The 22502-nt window shown below is 38.6% G+C and overlaps 1 protein-coding gene across 1 annotated transcript; it reads right to left on the reverse strand.

Moving 5' to 3' along the window:
• Positions 1-2949: 2949 nt before the first annotated feature.
• LOC149300415 (F-box-like/WD repeat-containing protein TBL1XR1-B) lies at positions 2950-21962 on the reverse strand. The gene is made up of 14 exons (XM_089485368.1): positions 21905-21962; positions 21588-21733; positions 20902-21148; positions 13853-13985; positions 12541-12682; positions 12140-12203; positions 9003-9100; positions 8151-8211; positions 7373-7494; positions 6592-6666; positions 6101-6228; positions 4167-4332; positions 3840-3941; positions 2950-2976 (listed from the first exon to the last, which is right to left on the reverse strand). The coding sequence occupies exons 1-14, from the start codon at positions 21960-21962 to the stop codon at positions 2950-2952; spliced, it is 1569 nt and encodes a 522-aa protein (XP_089341494.1).
• Between the last annotated feature and the right edge of the window lie 540 nt (positions 21963-22502).

Below are 22502 nucleotides of genomic sequence, written 5' to 3' on the forward strand. Positions count from 1 at the left end.
CAAAGCGAACCTGCAGGTATTCTGAACAATCCGCTAAACATTGGTAACAAAAACACATGGAAAAAATGTTTACGGGGCCATGGTGGATATTTTAGATTATAAAGGTTTGCCACAACAGGGATGATAGGAGATCTATGTATAATCTGGGAATTAAGGGTTTGCCAATGTCAAAATTCCCTTGAAACCATTTTCCAATTTGGGTTATACAGCAAGAAAAAAAAAAAAAAGATACAAATTGAAGTCAAATTTTTATTTAAGCTGCATATTACTTTTATTTATATAAAAAATACTATGTGTGCTTGGTGAGCATATTACAAGGAACATAAAGCTTACTGTAGTAGCTGAAATCTATTGTATATTGAAATGCCGAATGTGTGATTTAAATAACTTCGACAATTTTATGTTGTGATCTCTACCCCTTTAATTGTAAAAAGCTATTTTTTTTTTCTATAAAGGAAAAACGCCAAAACTAATATTTGCACAAATATTTACTTTTTCCTCCTAAAAAAGTACACATCAGCTCCCGACATGCGTCGAGCATGGGAGAATAATAGAATTATGACTGTTCCATTAACAATGGGTGCCCGATGGAGCATAATGTATGTCCAAGGCACGCTGGAAACCGCGATACGTAGCACTTAAAAGAGATGACCTACATCCATGCAAAACAAGCTTTGGTCGCATATAAGTAACAGGATACCAGTTTTATCATGTTCCTCCTAAGAATGAAAAAGTCAATATTTTAACATTTACTAGAGATTTTATCTTAAGAAGAACCCAACTTGAGATATAGGTTTACATGTTGAGCTCTGACAATTTAGGGTGTAGAGATCATTTGATCCCAAATTCTCCTTGTAGTCTATAGCCAGGTTTAACCTCAGCCGTTGGGTACCACCAATGGTGCAACCTTCCTGCCGCTCCCCAAATGTGCACAAGCCTTAAAGAGAGGCTTGACTGATCAACCTGTGCTTAGCAGAGAAGATGCTAAAAGACATTCTCAATTGGTACCACTTGAGACCTATTGCTGAGAATCCCTGGTCTACCTTTTAGGTGTATATATATCAGTAATCTTGTAATAGTTACAATATTGGTACAGCCTGACTCCCCTGTTTTTCTGAAACTTAGATCTTTAGAACAACCAACAGGCTTAATACACAAACTGTGGATAAAGTATTTTAACTCTTCAAATAAAGAAAATAAGGCTTAGTGAGTCCTACATGAAAGCACTGTGACGTGCAGATTGAAATAATATAATTCCCAGAAACGCTTGACAGTTTGGTATGTGATGTGCTGATTGTTAAAAACAGTTCAGAAAATACTTCCTAATATTGGTTAGAAAAAGGAAAAAGCTAATCCTACTGTAGTGCTCTGTATGTACCCAGATTCTGACAGATTAATGACATTAGGGGACATAAGTATTAGGGGAGCTGAAATTTCTTGGCGACTCGTTATATAGAATTTGGTAATAATCACCATGCTTGACTGATTTTCTGACTAAAAGCAGCAGTTTGGAGAAGTCCATTGCACATCACAGGGGAACAGAAGCACTATGCAGCTTGAATCACAAGGATGAGAAGGAACTGGTTGTTTTTATTTCCAAAGATATGTATAAAACTTCAAGGACAAAAAGGCATTGTTACAGATTTGAATAGCAGCATAAAACTAGAACAGTTAAAAGAGGAAAAAAAAGTATTGCTGAAAACTCAGCATACCTTACAAAGAAATTGTGCTGCCTGTATAAGTACACATATTAAGAGCCTAAAAGAACAGATTAAAATGAAACTTGGTTGTAAGTCTCAAATTCTGTAGCAATGGTTTAACTGTAATGGTGAACAGCATAGTCTTATTCTATATTAATGAATACAAGGGCATTTGGGACATCCTCTCACTGTGAGATTACAAAAGGAGAACCTTTAACACTGTAATTTGGTTACATTGTGAGCTTCTATAGAACGGGGGACCTTATCCATAATATAGTTTTACGGATAATGCAGGTATTTGTGTCATCTATATATATAAAAAAAAGAATTAAAGGGTATTTTGCTCCTATCACAATAGTGCACAAGTAAAACATAACTGTTTTATGTTCTAAAAAGAAACAAAGACACTTTAGTGTCTGCTATCTGATCTTTATTTTGTGCCCTTCAGGTTTGTCAGAATTATGTCCCAAATAAGCATTCAGCCATGTCACCATTATAAAAAAAAAAATAAAAAAATAATTAAACAGCAGTTTAGCTAGGTTTGTTATTTTTCTTGAACTCAATGTGCCGTTAAACAGCTAGAAGAAGCAAAGTTTGGGACACACAACTCTGTGCATCAGGTCCATTGTGTTTTTCCTGTTCAAAGATTGAATTATTGTATGCAAATAAAAAAAAGATAAGGTGACTAGCATAGGGAGAGTGAGGTGTCATTTTTTTGTGGCCATTAGAATGATCCCCACACCTGCGCACAAAGAAAAAAATAATTTTTTAAAGCCAAGAACAAACTATCGCTTGGCTAAATAGCCCATAGGCTCTAAAGGAAGGCTGGGTACAAGGGAGGAAAAAAAAACCAAAAAAAAAAAAAAAAAATACACTATGAAGCCTGGAATTTGGGATGAAAGTAAAAATGTTGATTGTGTTATTTATCATCTTCCAAATTTGGTACATTTATGTTCTCTGTGCGTGCATGTCCAAACCTCTTCTCTTTCTGTACAGATCTTGTTTGGGAAAAGCAGATTCCAGTGCACAGATAGTCACCAAACATGACATTAGACCATTGTCCCTCTTTGGAGGTGCAACATTTTTGCAGGGATTTTCTATTTTAAACAGTCATGTACAGGTTAAATTTCGGTTTGGCTGTAGTGGACTGGCCATGGTTAAGTGGGGACTATAGCAGTACATGGGTCAGGGACAGTCATTTTGGCTATGTACACATTCATAGTCGGTCCATGGCTTCCAACCAGTAGCACTATTTTCGTAGGTCTAATACACAAACCTGTTGGGGGGGGGGGGGGGAGAAAAATATTTTCAGACCAGTTATGCAGTTAATTAATTTGTGCTTCTCCCCTACCTACCCCATCCCTGTTTCCATATTATAAAACAGATTATGGAATTTTGCAACATTTCTTAAACTCAAAAACCATTAAAGGTCTGACCATCAATTCACTAGCAAATTACTACATTAAAAGCTCTGTTAAAAAATGAATTTGGCAAACCCCCCCCCCCACCCCCAAAAAAAGAATCTTGGGCAGTAATAAGGGAATTCTGTTTTTGTTTTTTGTAGGAGGATGCAATGCAAATATAAAATATATATATATATATTTATAGTAAAACACTTAATTATCATGTTTTGTGCCAAATATGTAACATCATACGAACCACCCACAACATGGGAGGACGGTTGTGACTTATTGTATATCTAGCTGCAAATATTCCCCGCCCTGTTATATGTTTTCAGGTGTTAACCAAACCTTAGGGTAAGCACCCCACTTACCCCACATGTGCCTCATATATTGCATGAGAGACTGTCTGTTAAAATGCAATGCAGTCCATGGTAAGCAATATAACCATGAAATATTAGATAGGACTCTCCAAAATTGGGGTACCTTGACATAGTGGAAAGCTAAGCAATATATGGCCATTTAGTGTGACGGAATCCCCATATTTATGTCTCAGATAGGTGCATTTAAGTAGTATTTACTGGGTGTGTGCTGACCTCTTGCTTTGTTGTGTCCTGTTATATAGTCATACACTGAAACATTTCACGTCTCTAGCTACAAACGTGAATGTACGTATTTACATAGATTTATAGTTACTTGCAGATACTGGCATAATATATAAAAACAGAATCATACTTACTGAACCATCTGACGCACTTGCTCCAACTTTGTCCCCTGCTGCATTCCAACAAACCTCAAATATTCCCCCTGTTCCCCGATAGCTGTGAACTAATGCACCCGTCTAAAATGTGACAAAACAAATAAGAAAATGAATAAAGACTACCGACAACTTGAAGAGTGATTTTTAGTCCACAATGTCTAAATAGCATTCTACTACAATCCTAGTATGACCATTCCATAACATGTGATTTTCCCATTATCCGAAAGCCAGTTCAGCATTATCCCGTTGTTAACTCAAGTATGAATAGCTAGCGTGCAGATCCAACAACAAAGTGCTGGCACATACCTGTGTGTTCCAGATGTGTACACATTTATCAAAGGAACCACTGGCCAGGTATCGGCCATCAGGGCTAAAGGCTACACTGTACACTGGCTCCTGATGTTTGGTCAGGGTGTGAATGCAGATTCCTCTATCCACATCCCACAATCTAACTGTAGAATCAAATGATGCACTGTAAGAGAAGAAAATATATATATAAATACAATAAAACAGCAACACGTGGCTAGGTCAAAGGCATGTCATATGAGCTGCAACTGAAAACTAAAATTTGCACTAAAAACTAAAAATATTGAAGAATATTATTTACTGAAATTCAGACACTAAGCTAATTGATACCTATGTGGACACGGAAGCTAAAAAAAAAAAAAAAGAGTTTAGTGTTAATTAGGGCTGCAAACAACTAATCGATAAAATCGATAATGAAATTCGTTGCCAACGAATTTCATTATCGATTAGTTGAATCGATTATTATTGATTATAAAATGAGGGTTTTTCAGAGCTCTGAAAAATACCCCTCATTATATAATCCGTTTAGTCTGACTCACAGCAGCAGCTCCTACTTACCAGCCCCTCCCTGTAATCACTGTGACAACTGGCCCCGCCCCCTTCCTTCTCCCAGAAGGCCAGAACCACATGGCTGTGACACTCATCTAACTGTGAGTATAAAATTAATATTTGGGCTACTGAAAGTTAGGGGAGGTGGGGGTTAATTTAGGGGCAGTTATGGTTAATGGGGTGTTTAGGGGCAGCTGTGGTTAATAGGGTGTTTGGGGTTAATTTGAGGCAGTTGTGGTTAATGGTATGTTTAGGGTTAATTTAGGGGCTGTTGTGGTTAATGGGGTGTTTAGGGTTAATTTAGGGGCAGTTATGGTTAATGGGGTGTTTAGGGTTAATTTAGGGTAGTTGTTTTGATGGGGTATTTAGAGTTAATTTAGGGGTAGTTATGGTTAATGGGGTGTTTAGGGTTAATTTAATGATGAGGACTGAGGGTTAATTTGATTAATTTAATAAAGTTAACTTAAGGTGCAGTTAGAGATAAAGGGGGGCCAAACTAAGGGGAATCTAAATCCTGGGGGCAGTGAAGATTAACCCAGTACTTATTTAAAAAAGTATGGTGTCAGTGTGCTGTGAACAGGTCTGTGACTCTATGAGGGGACTATGAGATATCTGGGGGGTATAAGGCATATCAGGGGAGGACGGAGTGACATATCTGGGGGTATAAGGCATATACATTATATAAGGCATATGTGGGGAGGGCAGTGTGGCATGTCTGGGGAGGACGGAGTGGTGTATCAGGGTGTATAAGGCATATCTGGGGCCACAGTGGCATATCTGGGGGTAGACTGGAGTGGCATATGTGGGGAGGTAGTGTGGCATGTCTGGGGAGGATGGAGTGGTGTATCAGGGGGTATAAGGCGTATCAGGCACAGTGGCATATGTGGGGGTGGAGTGGCATATGTGGGAGGCAGCATGGAGTGGCATATGTGGGAGGCAGCGTGGAGTGGCAGATGTGGGAGGCAGCGTGGAATGGCATATGTGGGAGGCAGCGTGGAGTGGTATATGTGGGGGGCAGCGTGGAGTGGTATGTGTGGGGGGCAGCGTGGCAAGCCTGGGCTCAAATGTGCATAAATTGGGGGGGCTGGTTGGGAATTAAAGACAAGAAATTTATTTTATCAAAGTTTTTTTTTTATTCTGCTGTTTGTATTTACCATCATTTGTTTATTAAATTATTTTAAATAAATGAAAAATTTACATTCATTTTTTTTATCCGATTAATCGATTAATCGAAAAAATAATCGGCCAACTAATCGATTATGAAAATAATCGTTAGTTGCAGCCCTAGTGTTAATGAGTACTTCGCCATTACAATGCCTTGCTGGCCACGTTTGTCGGTGTGTAAAGAATGAAAACCAACTTCATTTACAAAGAATAGGATTTACCTTGCCAACATTAGATTAGCATTTGGATTGTTTGTTCCCGGCCCAGTGGGGCTCCATTTAATGGTATAAATCTCTTTGTTGTGTGCTTGCAAATCATGAACACAAGTGTCTTGCTTCATACTCCAGATCTGTAATAAAATACAGATAATTACCAGAAAACATCTTTAAAAAGGGTCTTAGGGCATCAATGCCATGTTTTATGTAAGTACAAGAAAGTTAGGGCTTATTCTCATGAACACACATCTATGATGCGTAGTGTTAAAAACCATCAGCGCTGAACGGCCAATCCTTTGCCAGAATTTGTTGTCATTTCTATTTTTCTCATGTAACAGAACATTGTTGTTACCACAGACATTGAAAAAGGCTACTTGAATGCTTCTGTTGATTTTGTGTGATTAAACTTAAAGAAATAATAAAATGAAACATCTGCTACGGTATTCAAACAACATGCAAAAGAGCTTGATTTATGTTCCTGTGTCTCTACAATATACCTTTAATGTCATATCATCAGAACAGGATGCCAGAAGGTTGCCAGTAGGATCCCATTTTATTGCATTCACTTCATTCTGGACAGAAAGACACAAGTGACATACTTAATGAGTGAAAATATAATACATTTCACCAAACTGAAGCTAGTTTGCATTGCATAGCAAATATGTAGCAAAAAATTAAACATATATAGTACACACACACTCTCTCTTTATCTAGTCCATGACACTTACCTACCTCGTCACTTTAGCCAAGTCACACAAGGATTGAATATACTAAACTGTAAAAAATTAACTTTAGTGGAAGACAATGGACATGTTCTCAATGTATTCCTTTAACTGCCAATAAACATGCAGAATTTGGACTATTACATATATAATCGAGGTAATAGTTGCAGGATATGCGACCCAGCATTGGAAACACAGCAGCATTAGTAGACAAGAAAAAAAATCCACACTAATGGCCAACATTGGGCATTGTTTGCTGTTGAGAAATACTTTTTGGGTGTGTTTTAGGGTCCAGAGCCAGCAGACAAATATGGAAGTTATTTCTTGGTATGCCAACATCAACATCTTGTCCTATATATTCTGTACTTGCCAAACCGAAAAAATGTTCAACATTGTAATACTAGTTAGCCTAAGGTATATAATACCCAGTTACAATATTACAAGTATGCAGGCATTACATTTTACTTTTAATTTAAAGAGAGGGAACAACCTCCAACGCAGAAGTCCGAGACTGAATTCTAAAAAGCTTAGCTTTCATATTAAATATGGTACTTACAGTATGTCCCTGGAATGTTTTAATCGGCCTGTCTTGCTGCAACTTACAGACATGGATGCACATATCTGTACTACATGATGCAAAAGTATTGTTACTTTGCCAGTCCACATCTAATGCTGGTGCTAAAATAAAGAAAAACAAAATAGTAAAATTAAGAGACGCATAAACACCATAGTGTAAAAAGAATAAAAACAAAACAAAAAAAACACAAGATAACCATCATCATGCACATAATCTATAATACTTTGCATCTACCAAACACTCAAGACATATCAGAAGAATAGCATTAAGTAGTATGGCATAACTATTTAATAAAGAATATGTGGAACTGCCTCAATTACAAGCTTTGATTTTATATACAATACACATACGGATGGTTAACCACGAAGAGCGACTACAATATTTTGATCAATCGGTTTTGGAAACGGGGCGACTCTTGCCACTTGTTAAAGGAAAATGAAAACGGTTTCTCGGTCAAGTGTCACCCATTGGCCTCAGATGCCGCCAGTGAATTCTCCTTAAGCGAGCAACAGGTTTCAGGATTCAATCAAAATGCCACTGGCACACCTGCCTGCTAGGAAAGCTAAGATCATGGCAGGGGCCAAACTCAAACTGCTCTGCAGAGCATTTCAGGGCACTGGGAGGAACTTATTTTGTCCCCCCTTCCACATTAATGGTGGGGTGGGGGGTGTAATGACTACTCATTTACAACTGAAACAAAGACCCATGTTAAAGGAAATGTAGATCGTTACTAAGTATGTAAGGCAATAATATTTACCAGAATGGAAAGGAAACTGCTGCTTTGCTTCTCCTGTGTGTGCATCCCAAATAATTGTTGTCTGGGAAAAAAGAAAATAGGAGAAAATTATGACTTTTTTTTCTCACCTTGAACTAAAAAGCATCTACCCATGTAATCAGGAAAGTCTGTAAATGTAATTTCAACAGAGTCTTAATTAGCAAGCATACTTTCAAGTAATAACATTCAACAAAAAAAACTTCAGTATTTTAACAATCAAGTGTCGTTGGATATTTCTGCAACATTATACCGGAAAAATGGGAGCAAAATATATCAGGCATAATGGGAGTGATGTATGATTTGAGTGTGTTTTTTTCAAACTACACTAGACATACTGTTAAACCAAGCTGCATGTTACAGTTATAAATAGCAACTAGCCAAAATGACTATTTACTTGGGAAGAAGTAGCCCAGCATGCTTTCACATAACTACGCAGAAATATTTTAAAGATTTTAGGTGATGTCCGAGCTTAGCCTCTCAGGGATGACTGAATACACATTTTGCTCTCTAACCAGGAAGGACATGTGCACAATGATGCCTGTTAAAGGGAAAATTTAAAGGAAAACCCACATCCTTTAAACTAAAATACTAATATCACTTCAAAATAGTTTTAGTGATATCATTTTCTATTTCAAAATCTTCTATTTTCTATTCACACAATCTGATTGTAACAGCTATAAAGTAGCTTTTGTATGTTTAAGTCTGTCATTGCATCCCATATTACTAGACAAACACACCAATTCTTATAATTCCATTTTTAAACATAATGTCTCAGTCTAACCCATATATCCCCACCCCCCATACATTTAAGAAGGCAGGAAGGCACAAACTTACCTTATCTACTCCTGCACTCAGAATAAAGTTTCCTTTCTTGTTCCATTTCAATGCAAATATGGGTCCTTTATGTTGCCCCAAGGTGCTTGCAAGATTTCCTACAAGATTTGATAAAGTTATTACTGATCTGTTAATCCTAAAGGCAAAATACTAATTGCGTGATAAGTAAATATAGAGGATGTTAAGAAATAACGGGGTAGAAAACAAAGGTTGAACTTGATTCAACTGTTTAACCCCTTCGTGACAAAGGCTGATTTTACTTTTTGTACCCTTCGTGACAATGGCCTTTTTAACATTTCTGCGCTGCTCGTGTTTAGCTGTAATTTTCTTCTTTCCCGTTTACTGAACCCACACACATTAGATATTGTTTTTTTTCAGGACAAGAAGGGCTTTCTTTAGATGACATTGTTTTGATTGTATCATATTATTTACTACTAAAAAAAGTATAAAATATGGTGAAAAATTTAGAAAAAAATGACTGTTTCTAACTTTTAGTTGAAAAATCTTTTACTCATCTATAAAAGGTAATGAAAAAACCTGCTAAATGGATTCTACTATTTGTCCTGAGTTTAGAAATACCCAATGTTTTTATGTTTTTTTTGCTTTTTTCTACACATTATGGGGCAATAGGTACAGGTAGCGTTTTGCTATTTCAAAGCCATTTTTTCCAAATCTGGTAATTCTTCCCCCCATGTGCCATTTCGGGTATCTTTGAACCTGCCAATGCAATTTACCCCAACAAATCATATATTTTTGAAAACTAGACAGCCCAGGGTATTCCAAATGCTAGTATTTTAACTATTTCCATGCACCATATCTACCACCAGTTTTTGTCAAACTTTGTGGTAGTCATTTTTTTGCATTTGTTTTGTCACACACATTTTACTTCAGGTATGAATTAAAAAGTTCTCGTATATGTCACTATCACAAAACACCCCAATATGTGTTCAGCAACATCTCCTGAGTACAGTGATACCTCACATGAATGATTTTGCCTGGCCGTTTGGGGGCAAAAGGGCCACATTTGGGGCATGCGCATTTTTCAATGTTGAACTTTGGCATTTGGGGATCCACTGTCTATGCCCTATTTGGTACATCTTTGAGCCGGGCCATTTCAGTGTGCCCAATAAACCCATATATTTTTGAAAACTAGACACCCCAGGGTATTTCAAATGCTAGTATTTTAACTCTTTCCATGCACCATATCTACCACCAGTCTTTGTCAAACTTTGTGGTAGTCATTTTTTTGCATTTGTTTTGTCACACACATTTTACTTCAGGTATGAATTAAAAAGTTCTCGTATATGTCACTATCACAAAACACCCCAATATGTGTTCAGCAACATCTCCTGAGTACAGTGATACCTCACATGAATGATTTTGCCTGGCCGTTTGGGGGCAAAAGGGCCACATTTGGGGCATGCGCATTTTTCAATGTTGAACTTTGGCATTTGGGGATCCACTGCCCATGCCCTATTTGGTACATCTTTGAGCCGGGCCATTTCAGTGTGCCCAACAAAACCATATATTTTTCAAAACTAGACACCACAGGGTATTTTAAATGCTGGTATTTTAACTCTTTGCATGCACACATTTTACCACCAGCATGTTTTCAAAGTTTGCAGTAGTATTTTTGTGTGTGTATTTTTCCCACACACACCTACTTTATGTATGAATTTACAGCTCCTGGTATATGCCGCTGTCACACGACACCCCATAATGTGTTCAGCAACATCTCCTGAGTGCAGTGATATCCCACATGCATGGGTGTGTCATTTTTGTGGGAACTAAAAGGCCACATTTGGTACGTGTGCATTTTTCTAATTGGAAATTAGATGTGTGGCCATCCTTCCCCCGGTGTTAATTGGGACGTTGTTGAACCTGGCCAATTCAATTTACCCCATCAAATCATACCTTTTTTAAAAGTAGACACCCCACGGGCATTTAATATGCCAGTATTTTAACTCTTTCCATGCGAGAATTGTTTTAAGCTAATATGCTAATTTTAGGACTTGCTCACAAAAATATATTTTTTATATATATATATTTATTTTTTTTTTGTCTTTTTTTAAAAAAAACATTTTTTTTCAACTTGGAGGTTCCCCTGATAGTGACATCAGTGGGAAATGATTTTTACATTTTACTAGTTTTTTACTATTTTTTTTCTAATTATTATTAATTTTATTTTATTTTTTTATTTATTTTTACTAATCACACTGTGATTAGAAAGCTGGGTTCCATTGACTTGCATGGTGAATGCAGTACCTGTATTCAACCTGCAAGTGGAGCCAAAGTTCTCTAGATGGTCTGGACCATCTAGCGAACTTTTAAAATTTGTTGGTTCCTGTTACAGGGCAGCGGCCATCTTGCTTGATGGCGAAGATCATCAGCAGCTGCGGCTGTGACCGCTCTCCGGAGCGGTCACAGCCGATCGAAAGGTAAGTGTTTGGTGTCGCTGGATGCCTCCTGATCGAGGCATTCCAGCGACACCATTTAAGTTTAGGAGGCGATCGTCGATCGCCTCCTAAACGCTTTTAAAACGGGCGTCCGCCGCCATACAAAGTATGGCGGATGTTGACGCCCCGTGGAGGGGCCAGAGATGGCCCCTTCGTTCCGATCGCGGCGTTGCTGAATGCCTCGAGGTCGAGGCATTCAGCCAAGTTTTTTGGGTGCAGAAAGCGAAAACAGCGAAAGCGAAGAAAGCGAAAACGGTCCTGGCACGTCAATTGTCGTAAAGCACATGCTTTTCCGTGTCGTGCCAGGACCGGCAATTGTCGTTAAGGGGTTAAATTGCTGTACAAGTAAATTGCTTATGTTGACCTAAAATGTCTTCTTTACAGCCAGCAGAATAGACTTCATCTAAAATTGAGTTTTCCATATTGCTTTTAACTATCTTCTATGAACCATCTTCTAAAGGGAAATTACTATTAAGGTTTAGAATAAAAAAAACCATGGGGGGGGGGGGGGGGAGTTATTCATTAGTATAATCATTTTAAATAGCCGCAAATATCAAATACCAGATGAATGCCTACAATGTAGACCTCCAGGCTCTTATCATAAAACCCTATATTGGCAGCAAGTCAGTCACAAAATTCTTAGAGCAGAGTAATGCACAGAAAGAATTAAACTGTTATTACCATCTTTAGTCCATATTCTGGCAAAGCCATCATATGATCCAGTTGCTAGAAGTGTTCCTTCACTCTGCATGCAAAAGAAAAGAAAAGCATTACATATGTAAATAGTTTGCAAACCAGGGCCATCTTGTCCATCTGTACCAGCAGATGGGTTCATCTTACTATCAAATTTTATCTTGTCAATTTTAACCTTATTGTTCACGAAATCTGTTGATGCTCTATAAATAAGTGTAATGACTGCCACAACTGTCTGGTCTATTCTCCAAAGCAGGTCAGAATAATTGAAGCTTGAGAGCGGGGCTCTCTCTACCTAATGCATCAGTTTGTCTTAGTCTGCTAATTCTAGACGATATGTATTTTAAGAAGGGCACTATATAAATAAAAGATAACAATAATGTACATACATTCCAATCTAAAGAGGTTACATCCTTGTTGCTTGGAACATCTTGTCCTCCTTCTCGAATACAGTGTCGAAGCACAAGCTGCGTTGACCCACTAGTGCTATTCTCACTAAGATTCCATATCCGGGCTGTTGAATCGCCTGACCTAAATGCAAAAGGTTCAGAGTGGTGTGCAATTATAATTATAATTATATATATATATATATATATATATATATATATATATATATATATATACATACACACACACACATATATACACACACAAACTTCACATGTATTATATTTATTCCTTGGTGTCAGTAAAGAAAATTGTCTTGATTCAAGGGCAGTTGTTGACAAGGAAAACTTGCTGGGAGCTAAATGTAGGAGTTGTAGGTATAGAAGCAATTTACAGACTATGTGTATTATTCCAGCACAATGTTTCATGTCATATTTATCAAAAGGAACACTGTTAGAAATGTAAATTCATTTTGGAGCCTAAGATGTTCATGAAACGCATACGTGGCTTAGTTTGATGACAGCGCTAAACCCCAATTAGTAATAACTGCGATGGGAAATGCCCTGACTAAACTCAGATACATGGTTGTATATTGTACACTGCACCTTAAAAAAGGTACATTTAAACAGAAAACAACTTCTACTAAGCAAGTCAAAGTATTTACACGTCTAAAATGTACACATTTTCACAAACAAAATAATTTAGAAATCTTTAAAAAGTTCTAAGCAGTATTTGCACCAAAGAAAGTTGAAACATTTATCCAAAAGCTGCTCAGAAAAACCACAGAATTTATTTCAATAAATACACCTGCGCTACCAATCATGATTATTTTATATACGTTTAACAGCATTGCATATTTACGGTTTAAAAATGGATGTCGAATTCTGCAATTACATATACAAATGGACCTTATAGTAAGATGCCAATTCTATACAAGACTAATATTTTTTTCCATGTATTAATACGTTACTGAACTAATGGGACTTTTTTTTTTCCTCTGATCTCATCGGAAGCACAATGGTTTTTCTTTTGTCTGATTAGACACCTATTAGTTAAACCAGCAACACATTGGGATCTGATTAAGCAATAAGACTGCTAAATGTATACAAGTAATTCTGTAGTTACTGATGATTATGTGTATACATACACCAGGAGCTGAATAGCTTGCTAGCCTTTTTAATGATTTCTCTTTAATTAGAAAATATTCTTCTCTGTATAACCGATGATATCATTTGCTTACACAAGATTTCCAGCAAATCTCTACAAAAGAGCTTTTTTTTTTTGGAGATTATACAACAAAAAATAAAAACTTACCCTGAGGCTAGTAGATCACTAACTGGGTTCCAGGCACAGATAAACACTTCTGACTCGTGACCACGTAATACCACCGCCTTGCTAGAAGGAATTTCAACATCTCCATCAACTTCCATCATATCTGTGTGGTTATCTGCGTGCAACAGAGAAATCACATTTAAAGAATGATAGGCAAAAGTCGTCAAGGGACTTCAATATATCCTCTATATGAGCTCAACACTGAAATGTTACTCAAATGGACATTTGTGATGGCGCTACTCCCAGGGAAACACACAAAGAGACAATAGTTTAAACATCTTTTTACATTTAGTGGTCGTACAATATAGATTTTACACATGTGCTTTAAGTCAGTAAGAATCAAGTTAGCCTGAGTTGATAAAGTATAGATACAGCTCAACAAAACTGAATCTGATGGGATATATGCTTGCTTAACAAAGATTAAATATGACAGGGGCGTCCAACATGCGGCCCTCCAGCTGCTGCAGGACTACATCTTCCATAATGCTCTTTCAGCTAAGGGGCTAGCTGTGGAGTATGGGAGATGAAGTCCTGCTGCGGCTGGAGGGCCGCAGGTTGGACACCCTTGAAATATGACTTATTGTAGGGAAAAAAAAAAAACCAAATTGCAAAAATGCATATTCTCATAGAAAAGAAAGTGAAAAGTCTATAATTAAAGAAAGCAAAAAAAATAATAAAAAAAAAAAATTGTATATAACCCATAATTGTTCAACGCGACAAATTTAAATCTCAGGGCAAAAAGTTGTAATTAACTAACTGTGTAGTCTGAAAAAAACAAAGGGAAATAAACAGAAACTAACTTGGTGGTGGAGGAAAAGTGGGTTACTGCTGGAGCCAGGCATTAATTGTAGTAGTCTACATTCCAACAGTAAACTACGCCTTTTCATCCTGGTCTGTCAAGTAAAACCCTACTATACAGGTGTTAGTTAAAAGGTACACGCCAGTTACAATACTAATGCATATGGACGTACATTTTGCAAGGACCTCAATGGGAGTGCTACTGAGCATGGGCATGTTTCCCGCTTATACCCCCCCCCCCCAAAAAAAAAAAAACTACACTAAACTGAGAATATTGACATTTAGAAAGTATGGGGTTTTCATGTTTGTTAAATTTACCATCAAGGAGATAATGACCCAAGTAACACCTAACTGAAAAGTATACGATTAAAACATTTACTCTAAATAAAAGGATTGCATGAACAATATGCATCTGTTAGAGGGTAATACACTATGTGATGCAGATAAAATATGAAAAAATAGATATGAGTAAATACAAAGATGCGAATAACCTACTGTCAAAATATACAAAGTACGGAACCATAAGTTAATTTTATAGACCAAAATTGTACCTCTTGCTGTTCTCACCAGTGGCCATATTTCCCTTTAAAGTAAGGGCGCTTACACTTTCGACTGCATAGCAATAAATAATTTGGTAGCCACCAATTAGCGTGTCCCTCAATCTTTTGTTGGCACATGCAGGAGAACAGTTACAAATAAACAGTAATAATGCAACCGTTTCAGCAGTATGAGAAACACCGGTTACCATTTTCTGCTTAGAAATCCAGAGGCTGGCTATAAAAAAACATTCTCTGATGCTTAGTGACGATAACGGCAGTTTTCAATGAACCTGGCTTGTTACGGCTGATGTTTTAATTGCTGTACTGTACGTGAACCAGCAGGGGATGCTCCCAGCTCATATTAGAACACAATCCTTTGTTTTAATAGATAACGCGATTATGTTTTTACCAAGCAGCATCCATCCCCCATGTAAACTGTCTGATGGGAAACCCCAAATTCAGAAGCATTATTCTGACCAGAGCTCTAATTAACAGGTATTAACATTTTAACCAAGCTTGGTCTTCCTAATTAAGAAAACCGGCATTCCCACAGTCAGAGATATAGACAGTTAAGGCCACAAGCCTGATATATATATATTTTTTTATTATTTTGTTATTCATTAATGAAAAAAAGATCACAAAAACGTAAGCACTAGCGCTAATTTTTTTTTTTTTTTTTTTTAGGAGCTACTCAAATAATTTAATCTGTTCTAACCGGCTATTTTAACCACTTAAGGATTGTTAAAATGTGGATTGTTTTTGCCGTATACCCTGGAACTCAAATGATAATGAAATATGACAATTTAGATTTGGAAAATGTGTCCCTTTATTTTATTTCATAAACATTATGAAGATCTTTTGCAAAAATACCACAGGGATTCAGACTCGCTATGCAAGAGAACCTATATGGCAGCAGCATCCTCTGCCACGGTGGCTGAAGCCTCTATACCAGTGGCCAGGGCACTCCGTATATGGCTAACCCATCTTGCCCAGGATGTGGAAGAAGGGGTGCCAAGGCAAGAAATCATGAGTAATATCTCTATCATGAAGACAGCTGCTGATTTTCTTTGTGATGCCCCCTTGGATGCCCTTAAATTTTCATCTAGGTCCATGGTCTTGGATCAAACAGTGGGAAGGAGACATTCCATCAAAGAACAACGTTGTGTCTCTTCCTTTTCATCCCTCATCTTTATTTGGGCCACAGCTCAAAGACATATTAAAGTCTCTAAGTGAAGAGAAGGGTACATCTTTCCCGCAATCATGAAAGAAACCCACTTTCAAGCCTTTCAGGGGAAGATTTCGGAGATCACCCAGAAGGCAGTATCCCTTTCGTCTTCCAGAAAGAAACAGTTCACGCCTAAAACCTCGGATCAATGACGCCAGGCCACCGGTGGGTGCCAGGCTGCAGAGTTTTATTGCCATTTGGTCTCAAACATCCTCAGATGCCTGGGTCACGACCACGATAAGAAGAGGATATCCTCTGGAATTAAGAGAAAAACCTCCAGACAGGTTTCTAATCAGCCAAACCGGCAATCCTGTTATTCCGCATCTCATCAATCAGTTTGTGCTGAAAAACGCATTGGAGGAAGTACCATATCACGAGAGAGGCAAAGGTCACTATTCACCCGTATTCGCTGTTCCAAAGTCAGGAGGGGATTGGAGGCTGGTCATCGACCTGTCATTCCTCAACAAGTTTTTTGTCAAAAAGACATTCCGGATGGAATCTATCCAATTGGCAGTTCTCAGCATCCAGCAAGGAGACTACCTAGCCTCCATAGACTTACAGGACGCATACCTCCACGTTCCAGTACTGAGAAGCCATCGGAGATTCCTTCGCCTGGCAGTCAGAGATCATCAGCGAATTTGTCACCTCCAATTTACGTGCCTTCCCTTTGGGATTACATCGGCTCCGAGGATTTTCACGAAGATAGCGGTGATCCTGTCAGCGGCCCTCAGAGTTTAGGGGGTACACGGGACCCCATACCTCGACGACTGGCTGATAAAAGCCCCAACGAAGCAAACGCTATATCTCCATTTGCAGCTTACTATTCAGGTTCTGCAGGATCACGGATTTCTAATAAATTACAAGAAATCGCAACTTCTTCCCACAACAAAGATAACTTACCTAGGCTTTATCATAAATTCTCAGTCTATGAGACTTCTCTCCAGTGAAAGAAACACGAATATCAGGCAGTCTGTGAACCATCTTATATTCCTCAACTAATGTACTATCAGAGAGGCGATGAGTCCTCGGCCTGCTCACATCAGCACTGGAAGCAGTACCATGGGGAAGAGCGCACATCAGGCCGCTACAAGATCATATCCTGAGATCACGGAACAGGGAGCAGGACACCCTGGATGGCATGATGGTAATCCCTGTCCATCTGAAGAAGGATCTCGGATGGTGGTTGACACCAGAAAGATTTCTAAACGGCAGGTTTCTCGCTTACCCCCAAACCCATAGTTCTGACTACCGATGCCTTGGCGAAAGGCTGGGGGAGTCCACACTACGGAAGCCTGGGTCCAACGGAAATGGAAACCGGCGGAAGCAAGACTCTCATCCAACTTGAGAGAGTTGAAAGCTATCAAGCTAGCACTGTTTCATTTCAAAGACCTTCTCTTTCACAGGGCAGTCCAAGTCCAGACGGACAATTTACCGGCAGCATACTACATAAACAAACAAGGCGGAACAAGGAGCAGGTTGCTGCAGACAGAGTGTGCCCAGATCATGGAGTCAATCTTCTCTCCCCCTCAGCTGTCCACATCAAGGGGTCGTTGAATGCGGCAGCAGACTGGTTAAGCAGAAATACCATGCTCCCAGGTGACTGGGAACTTAATTCCAGAGTTTTCTCCCTTATAACATCCAGATGGGGCACGCCAGAACTAGACGCGATGGCCACTCGCCAGAACTCTAAGCTGTCCCGCTTCTGCTCACTATCGAGGAAAGACAGTCCGACCTTCATAGACGGTCTATCAACTGGAATCTAATCTTCATTTATGTATTCCCTCCTATCCCTCTCATTCCAAAGGTACTGAAGAAGATTCAGACCGAGAACGCCAGAGCAATCGCTATTCTCCCATACTGGCCCCGTCGGGCATGGTTTCAGCTCGCATTGACGCTTTCGAGCGGGGTGTTGTGGAAGCTGCCGATCTCCAAGGTTCCTCCCAGACCTGAACAGACTGCAATTGACAGCATGGTACATGAGAGGTCAGCCTTAATTGAGCAAGGGCTTTCTAATGAAGTCGTTAACACTCTGCTAGAGTCCAGGAAACCAGCCACAAGGAGAGTGTATTCTAGAGTTTGGAAACTATACTCAGATTGGTGTACGAGAAAAGAAATGTCTCCTGCAGATATACCTACTCTGCTGCAGTTTATTCAAGAGGGCTTTGACAAAGGGTTAAAGCCGAACACATTGAAGGTCCAGGTGACGGCAATTAATGCGCAACTGAATGGAGCATTTGTTGGCTCCCCCCTGGTTTCTAGGTTTTTTTAAGGCGGTTAACAAGTTGAGGCCATCATATCATGACCCCATCCCTACCTGGGATCTACCTCTAGTGCTTAGAAAGCTCTGCGATCAACCTTTTGAACCGATGGACTCGGCCTCTCTAAAGTTCATTTTGTTTAAAACCATTTTCTTAGTTGCCATCACATCAGCTAGACGAGTCAGTGAACTCCAGGCGTTATCTAGCAGGGAACCTTATCTAAGGTTACTCCCAGAGGCAATGATTCTAAGAACAATGCCGGGATTTCTGCCTAAAGTTTCGTCAGTCGAGAATCTAAATCAGGAGATCATACTTCCAGTACTACCATCTCAAGAAGACAATTTACACCTCCTGGATGTGAAACGAACCATTGTAACCTACTTGGAGAAAACCGCTCCTTTTAGGCTATCAGAAGGTCTCTTCCTTCAATTTCAAGGCCAAAACAAGGGCAAAAGAGCAAGCAAAGCTACTCTAGCCAGATGGTTAAGAGACACCATCAAGATGTGCTATACCATGGAAGGTATTCAATCTTCTCTAACACTAAAAGCTCATTCCACAAGATCAACGGCAGCCTCGTGGGCAGAGAGGTACCACATACTGATAGATCAAATCTGTAAAGCGGCCACATGGGCCTCTCCATCTACCTTTATGAAACACTACAGGTTGGATGTCGCATCCTCTCAAGGATCAGCCTTTGGCAAGAGTGTAATCCATGGAGCAAGTATGATGTAACTGCTTGTGATTTCCCACCCTGTATTCTTTGTCACTGCTGGGCTTGTCCCATTGTGTGCTGCCACGGATGAACAGGAAGTGAAAAATTTACCTTTTTTGAAATTTTCATTTCCTGGAATCCGTGGCAGCAAACGTATACCCACGTTTTCACTGCTATATACCATACAGGTGTCCGTTGTTGGGTAACGGGTTTTATAGGGTATGTGTGGGAGGGACCACCAATTAATCAATTATTACTTGTCTCTGTGCTATTGCTTGAGTGTATCTTCTATTCCAAGGGAAGGAGGAAACGGTAACCCCATTGTGTGCTGCCACGGATGAACAAGAAATGAAAATTTCAAAAAAGGTAAATTTTCCATATATATATATATATATATATATATATATATATATATATATATATATATATATATATATAAAAATATATAATCAATGGTTAGCTTTGCTATGGATGGTTACGAGCTGGTTAAGTGGCTTTTATTCTCATGAAATACTTATTGACCAGTACTACGATTTTCCAGCGTTGGCGAATTGTGTTTTTCCCCTCAAAGTTTGGCATTTCATCTTAAGTAGGACTGGACAAATCTATGCATTCAGCAGTCAGTAATATCAATACACACAAATATTTAATAAATTTTTTTTTTTTTATATGCTGAATTTTTTCTTCTTGTTTTGTTTTTTGTCTTTACACTGCTATTGAGCTTTTATTGTTAAACCATCAGGGAACACTGACAAAGCACTAATACCAAGTGACAAACCTGTGTCACACCCTATAGGAACCGTAAACATCTCTCTTTGGGGAGCATTTTATAATTATATAATTGCGTGAGCTTAGCCATCAAGACCGAGCAAGTAAAACATGCAGTGGACGACCAAATTAAATTTCACAGTCTACATCCATGTCTTTTGTTCTGCTGAAATATAGCAATAAGGATGCTTTATAAGATTTTGCAGAATATGTGAACATAAAACAGAACTTGTATTCTGAAAGATGTAAGGACATCACTGAGCTATTCTAGAATGACGATGAGAAACTTGACATTCAACTCTGTGGATTAACTTGATGCAAAGAGATAGTCTATTTGGTGGGCAAGGAGGCTTTCTGGAGATAGGAAAGCCTGTTGAATTTTATATAAAATAGTCAGTTAGGTTTCTTTTGATAATTTGAAATTTACATTCTTCAGGTTTTATTAGTTTCTCTAACCCCACTAGACAGGACTTAAACACAACTGTTTATTAACATAGAAAGTGACCGCAGATAAGAACCATTCGGCCCACCCAGTCTGCCCAACTTTAGAACTACTACAATATTACAATTGTACAGACCATGGACGTAGGAAATATCAGGTTGTACCAGCCGAGTATCATTTACTTTGCAAACAAATACACCTCTTGATACAACCAAAAGTATTCAGTATTCGGTGATTAAAACTTCAGAAAAACATTGAGCCCAGTCACTACGTTTCTGAATACACCTACTTGCTAGTGCATGTCCTCCATTCTCCTCCCCGTTAGCTGCATTTTCACCATTCTTTGTTGATGGCTGTTGGTTGTTTGTTGTGGCCGCAGCAGCGGCGGCAGCAGCAGCGGCGGCGGCGGCAGCAGCAGCTTGTTGCTGTGCAAGTTTGTCTCTGTATGCCTGCTGTCTTGTCTGCACCACATCAGGCATAACCGCATCAATCAGGGACAGAGACTCAATCGGCCTGCCATCGAACAAGGTGCCATCCTAAAAAACCAAATGAAAAGTAAACAAAGGCATCTGCTTGTATTTCTTCAAAACTATTACTCACAGAAGTATATGACAATTATTTTTCTATGTACATTTCACTGCGTGGTTTCCCTTAACCTGAACAGCAGAAACTGCTGAGTGTACAACATTATAGCAAGTAATGGGTGACAATTCCAATATCCCATAGCAAAACATCAGACAGAAAATAGTTCTACAACCTAATGAAAATATTTTCAGTGTTACGTGAGATACACATTTTACATTTTCTTTGATTGGCTTGTAAAGTGCCAATTACACCTGACAACGGCCAATAAAGCACAGCATCCATTAACCGAATGCACATCAATAAAAATAGGCAGAAATATAATTTCATAGGCCCTACCTGATGAACTTCAACTAACTGATAGCGCTGACAGCAAACCAAACTAGCACATACCTCATTAATGCTAACTTCAGCCTCCACGTACTGCAAGCCTTTCTGAATGATAGAGATTAAAGCAGCTGGTGGCACCAGGGCACCATTGATATTAGACTGGCTGATATGGCTCTCTATACCGAAAGTAAATGCTGAATGGGAAAATCCTATAGTAAAGAAAAAAAACTCACGTTAATGATACAGTAAGACTTTGTTATATTCATATATAGTGATCTATCATGTTGATGCTTTACTAGAGTTTATAAACAGATTAACTGTTATGCTGAGGACATTTATAACATTAAAGACACAAAATAAAGTTCTATAAAGCTACTCACCTGATTCTTGTAGATATCTGTAAACCAGGAAGTTAACTTCATCACTGCTTATACTCATCTTTATGCCCACTTAAACCATGAGTTCACAGCAAAGATTGTTATTCCCTGGAAAAAGGTACAACCACTAAATAAATTAGAGGAAAATAAAAAGTTGAGCTACTTACAATATATTTTGTGTTTTAATACGTTTGTGGTTACAGAATGCTTAAAACGTATCTACTATATGTTATTATATGCCCAACACATATTGTATACATACACATAACTCAACTAGCTGTGGTATGGGATCTGCTGGTGTAAATGTAATAACAGGAGAATAGAAGGAGCGTGGAAATGGCCCACGGCAGCTCCGTACTAATGTGTATGTGACAAGCCCGTTTCAGAGGGTAAAAGGAATGGCTTACCAGAGAAAACAGGCCGATCTTGAAATTCAGTGATTACAGGACTCAAAGTAGCATCCCCTGAAAAAAAAAAAAATTTACATTCAACACATACATATATTAAAGTTCACAATGTATAATACCCACGCTTCAGACCGTGTTTGAAACCAAAAGGCGCTTTACATCATCCATTGGTATTGGTGCGCGGTTTAAGAAGC

The sequence above is a fragment of the Sceloporus occidentalis genome, unplaced genomic scaffold (genome assembly GCF_023333645.1).
Source record: "Sceloporus occidentalis isolate IW3139 unplaced genomic scaffold, rSceOcc1.0.p SCAF_25, whole genome shotgun sequence".
Taxonomy (NCBI): Eukaryota; Metazoa; Chordata; class Lepidosauria; order Squamata; family Phrynosomatidae; genus Sceloporus; species Sceloporus occidentalis.

Coding starts and splice junctions, on each gene's coding strand:
- LOC149300415 (XM_089485368.1), bottom strand. CDS start 21,962: ATGAGTATAAGCAGTGATGAAGTTAACTTCCTGGTTTACAGATATCTA. Junction 21,734..21,904: donor CAGATATCTACAAGAATCAG/GTGAGTAGCTTT, acceptor TCTTTACTATAG/GATTTTCCCATTCAGCATTT. Junction 13,986..20,901: donor TGGAGGACATGCACTAGCAA/GTAGGTGTATTC, acceptor TGTTGCACGCAG/ATAACCACACAGATATGATG.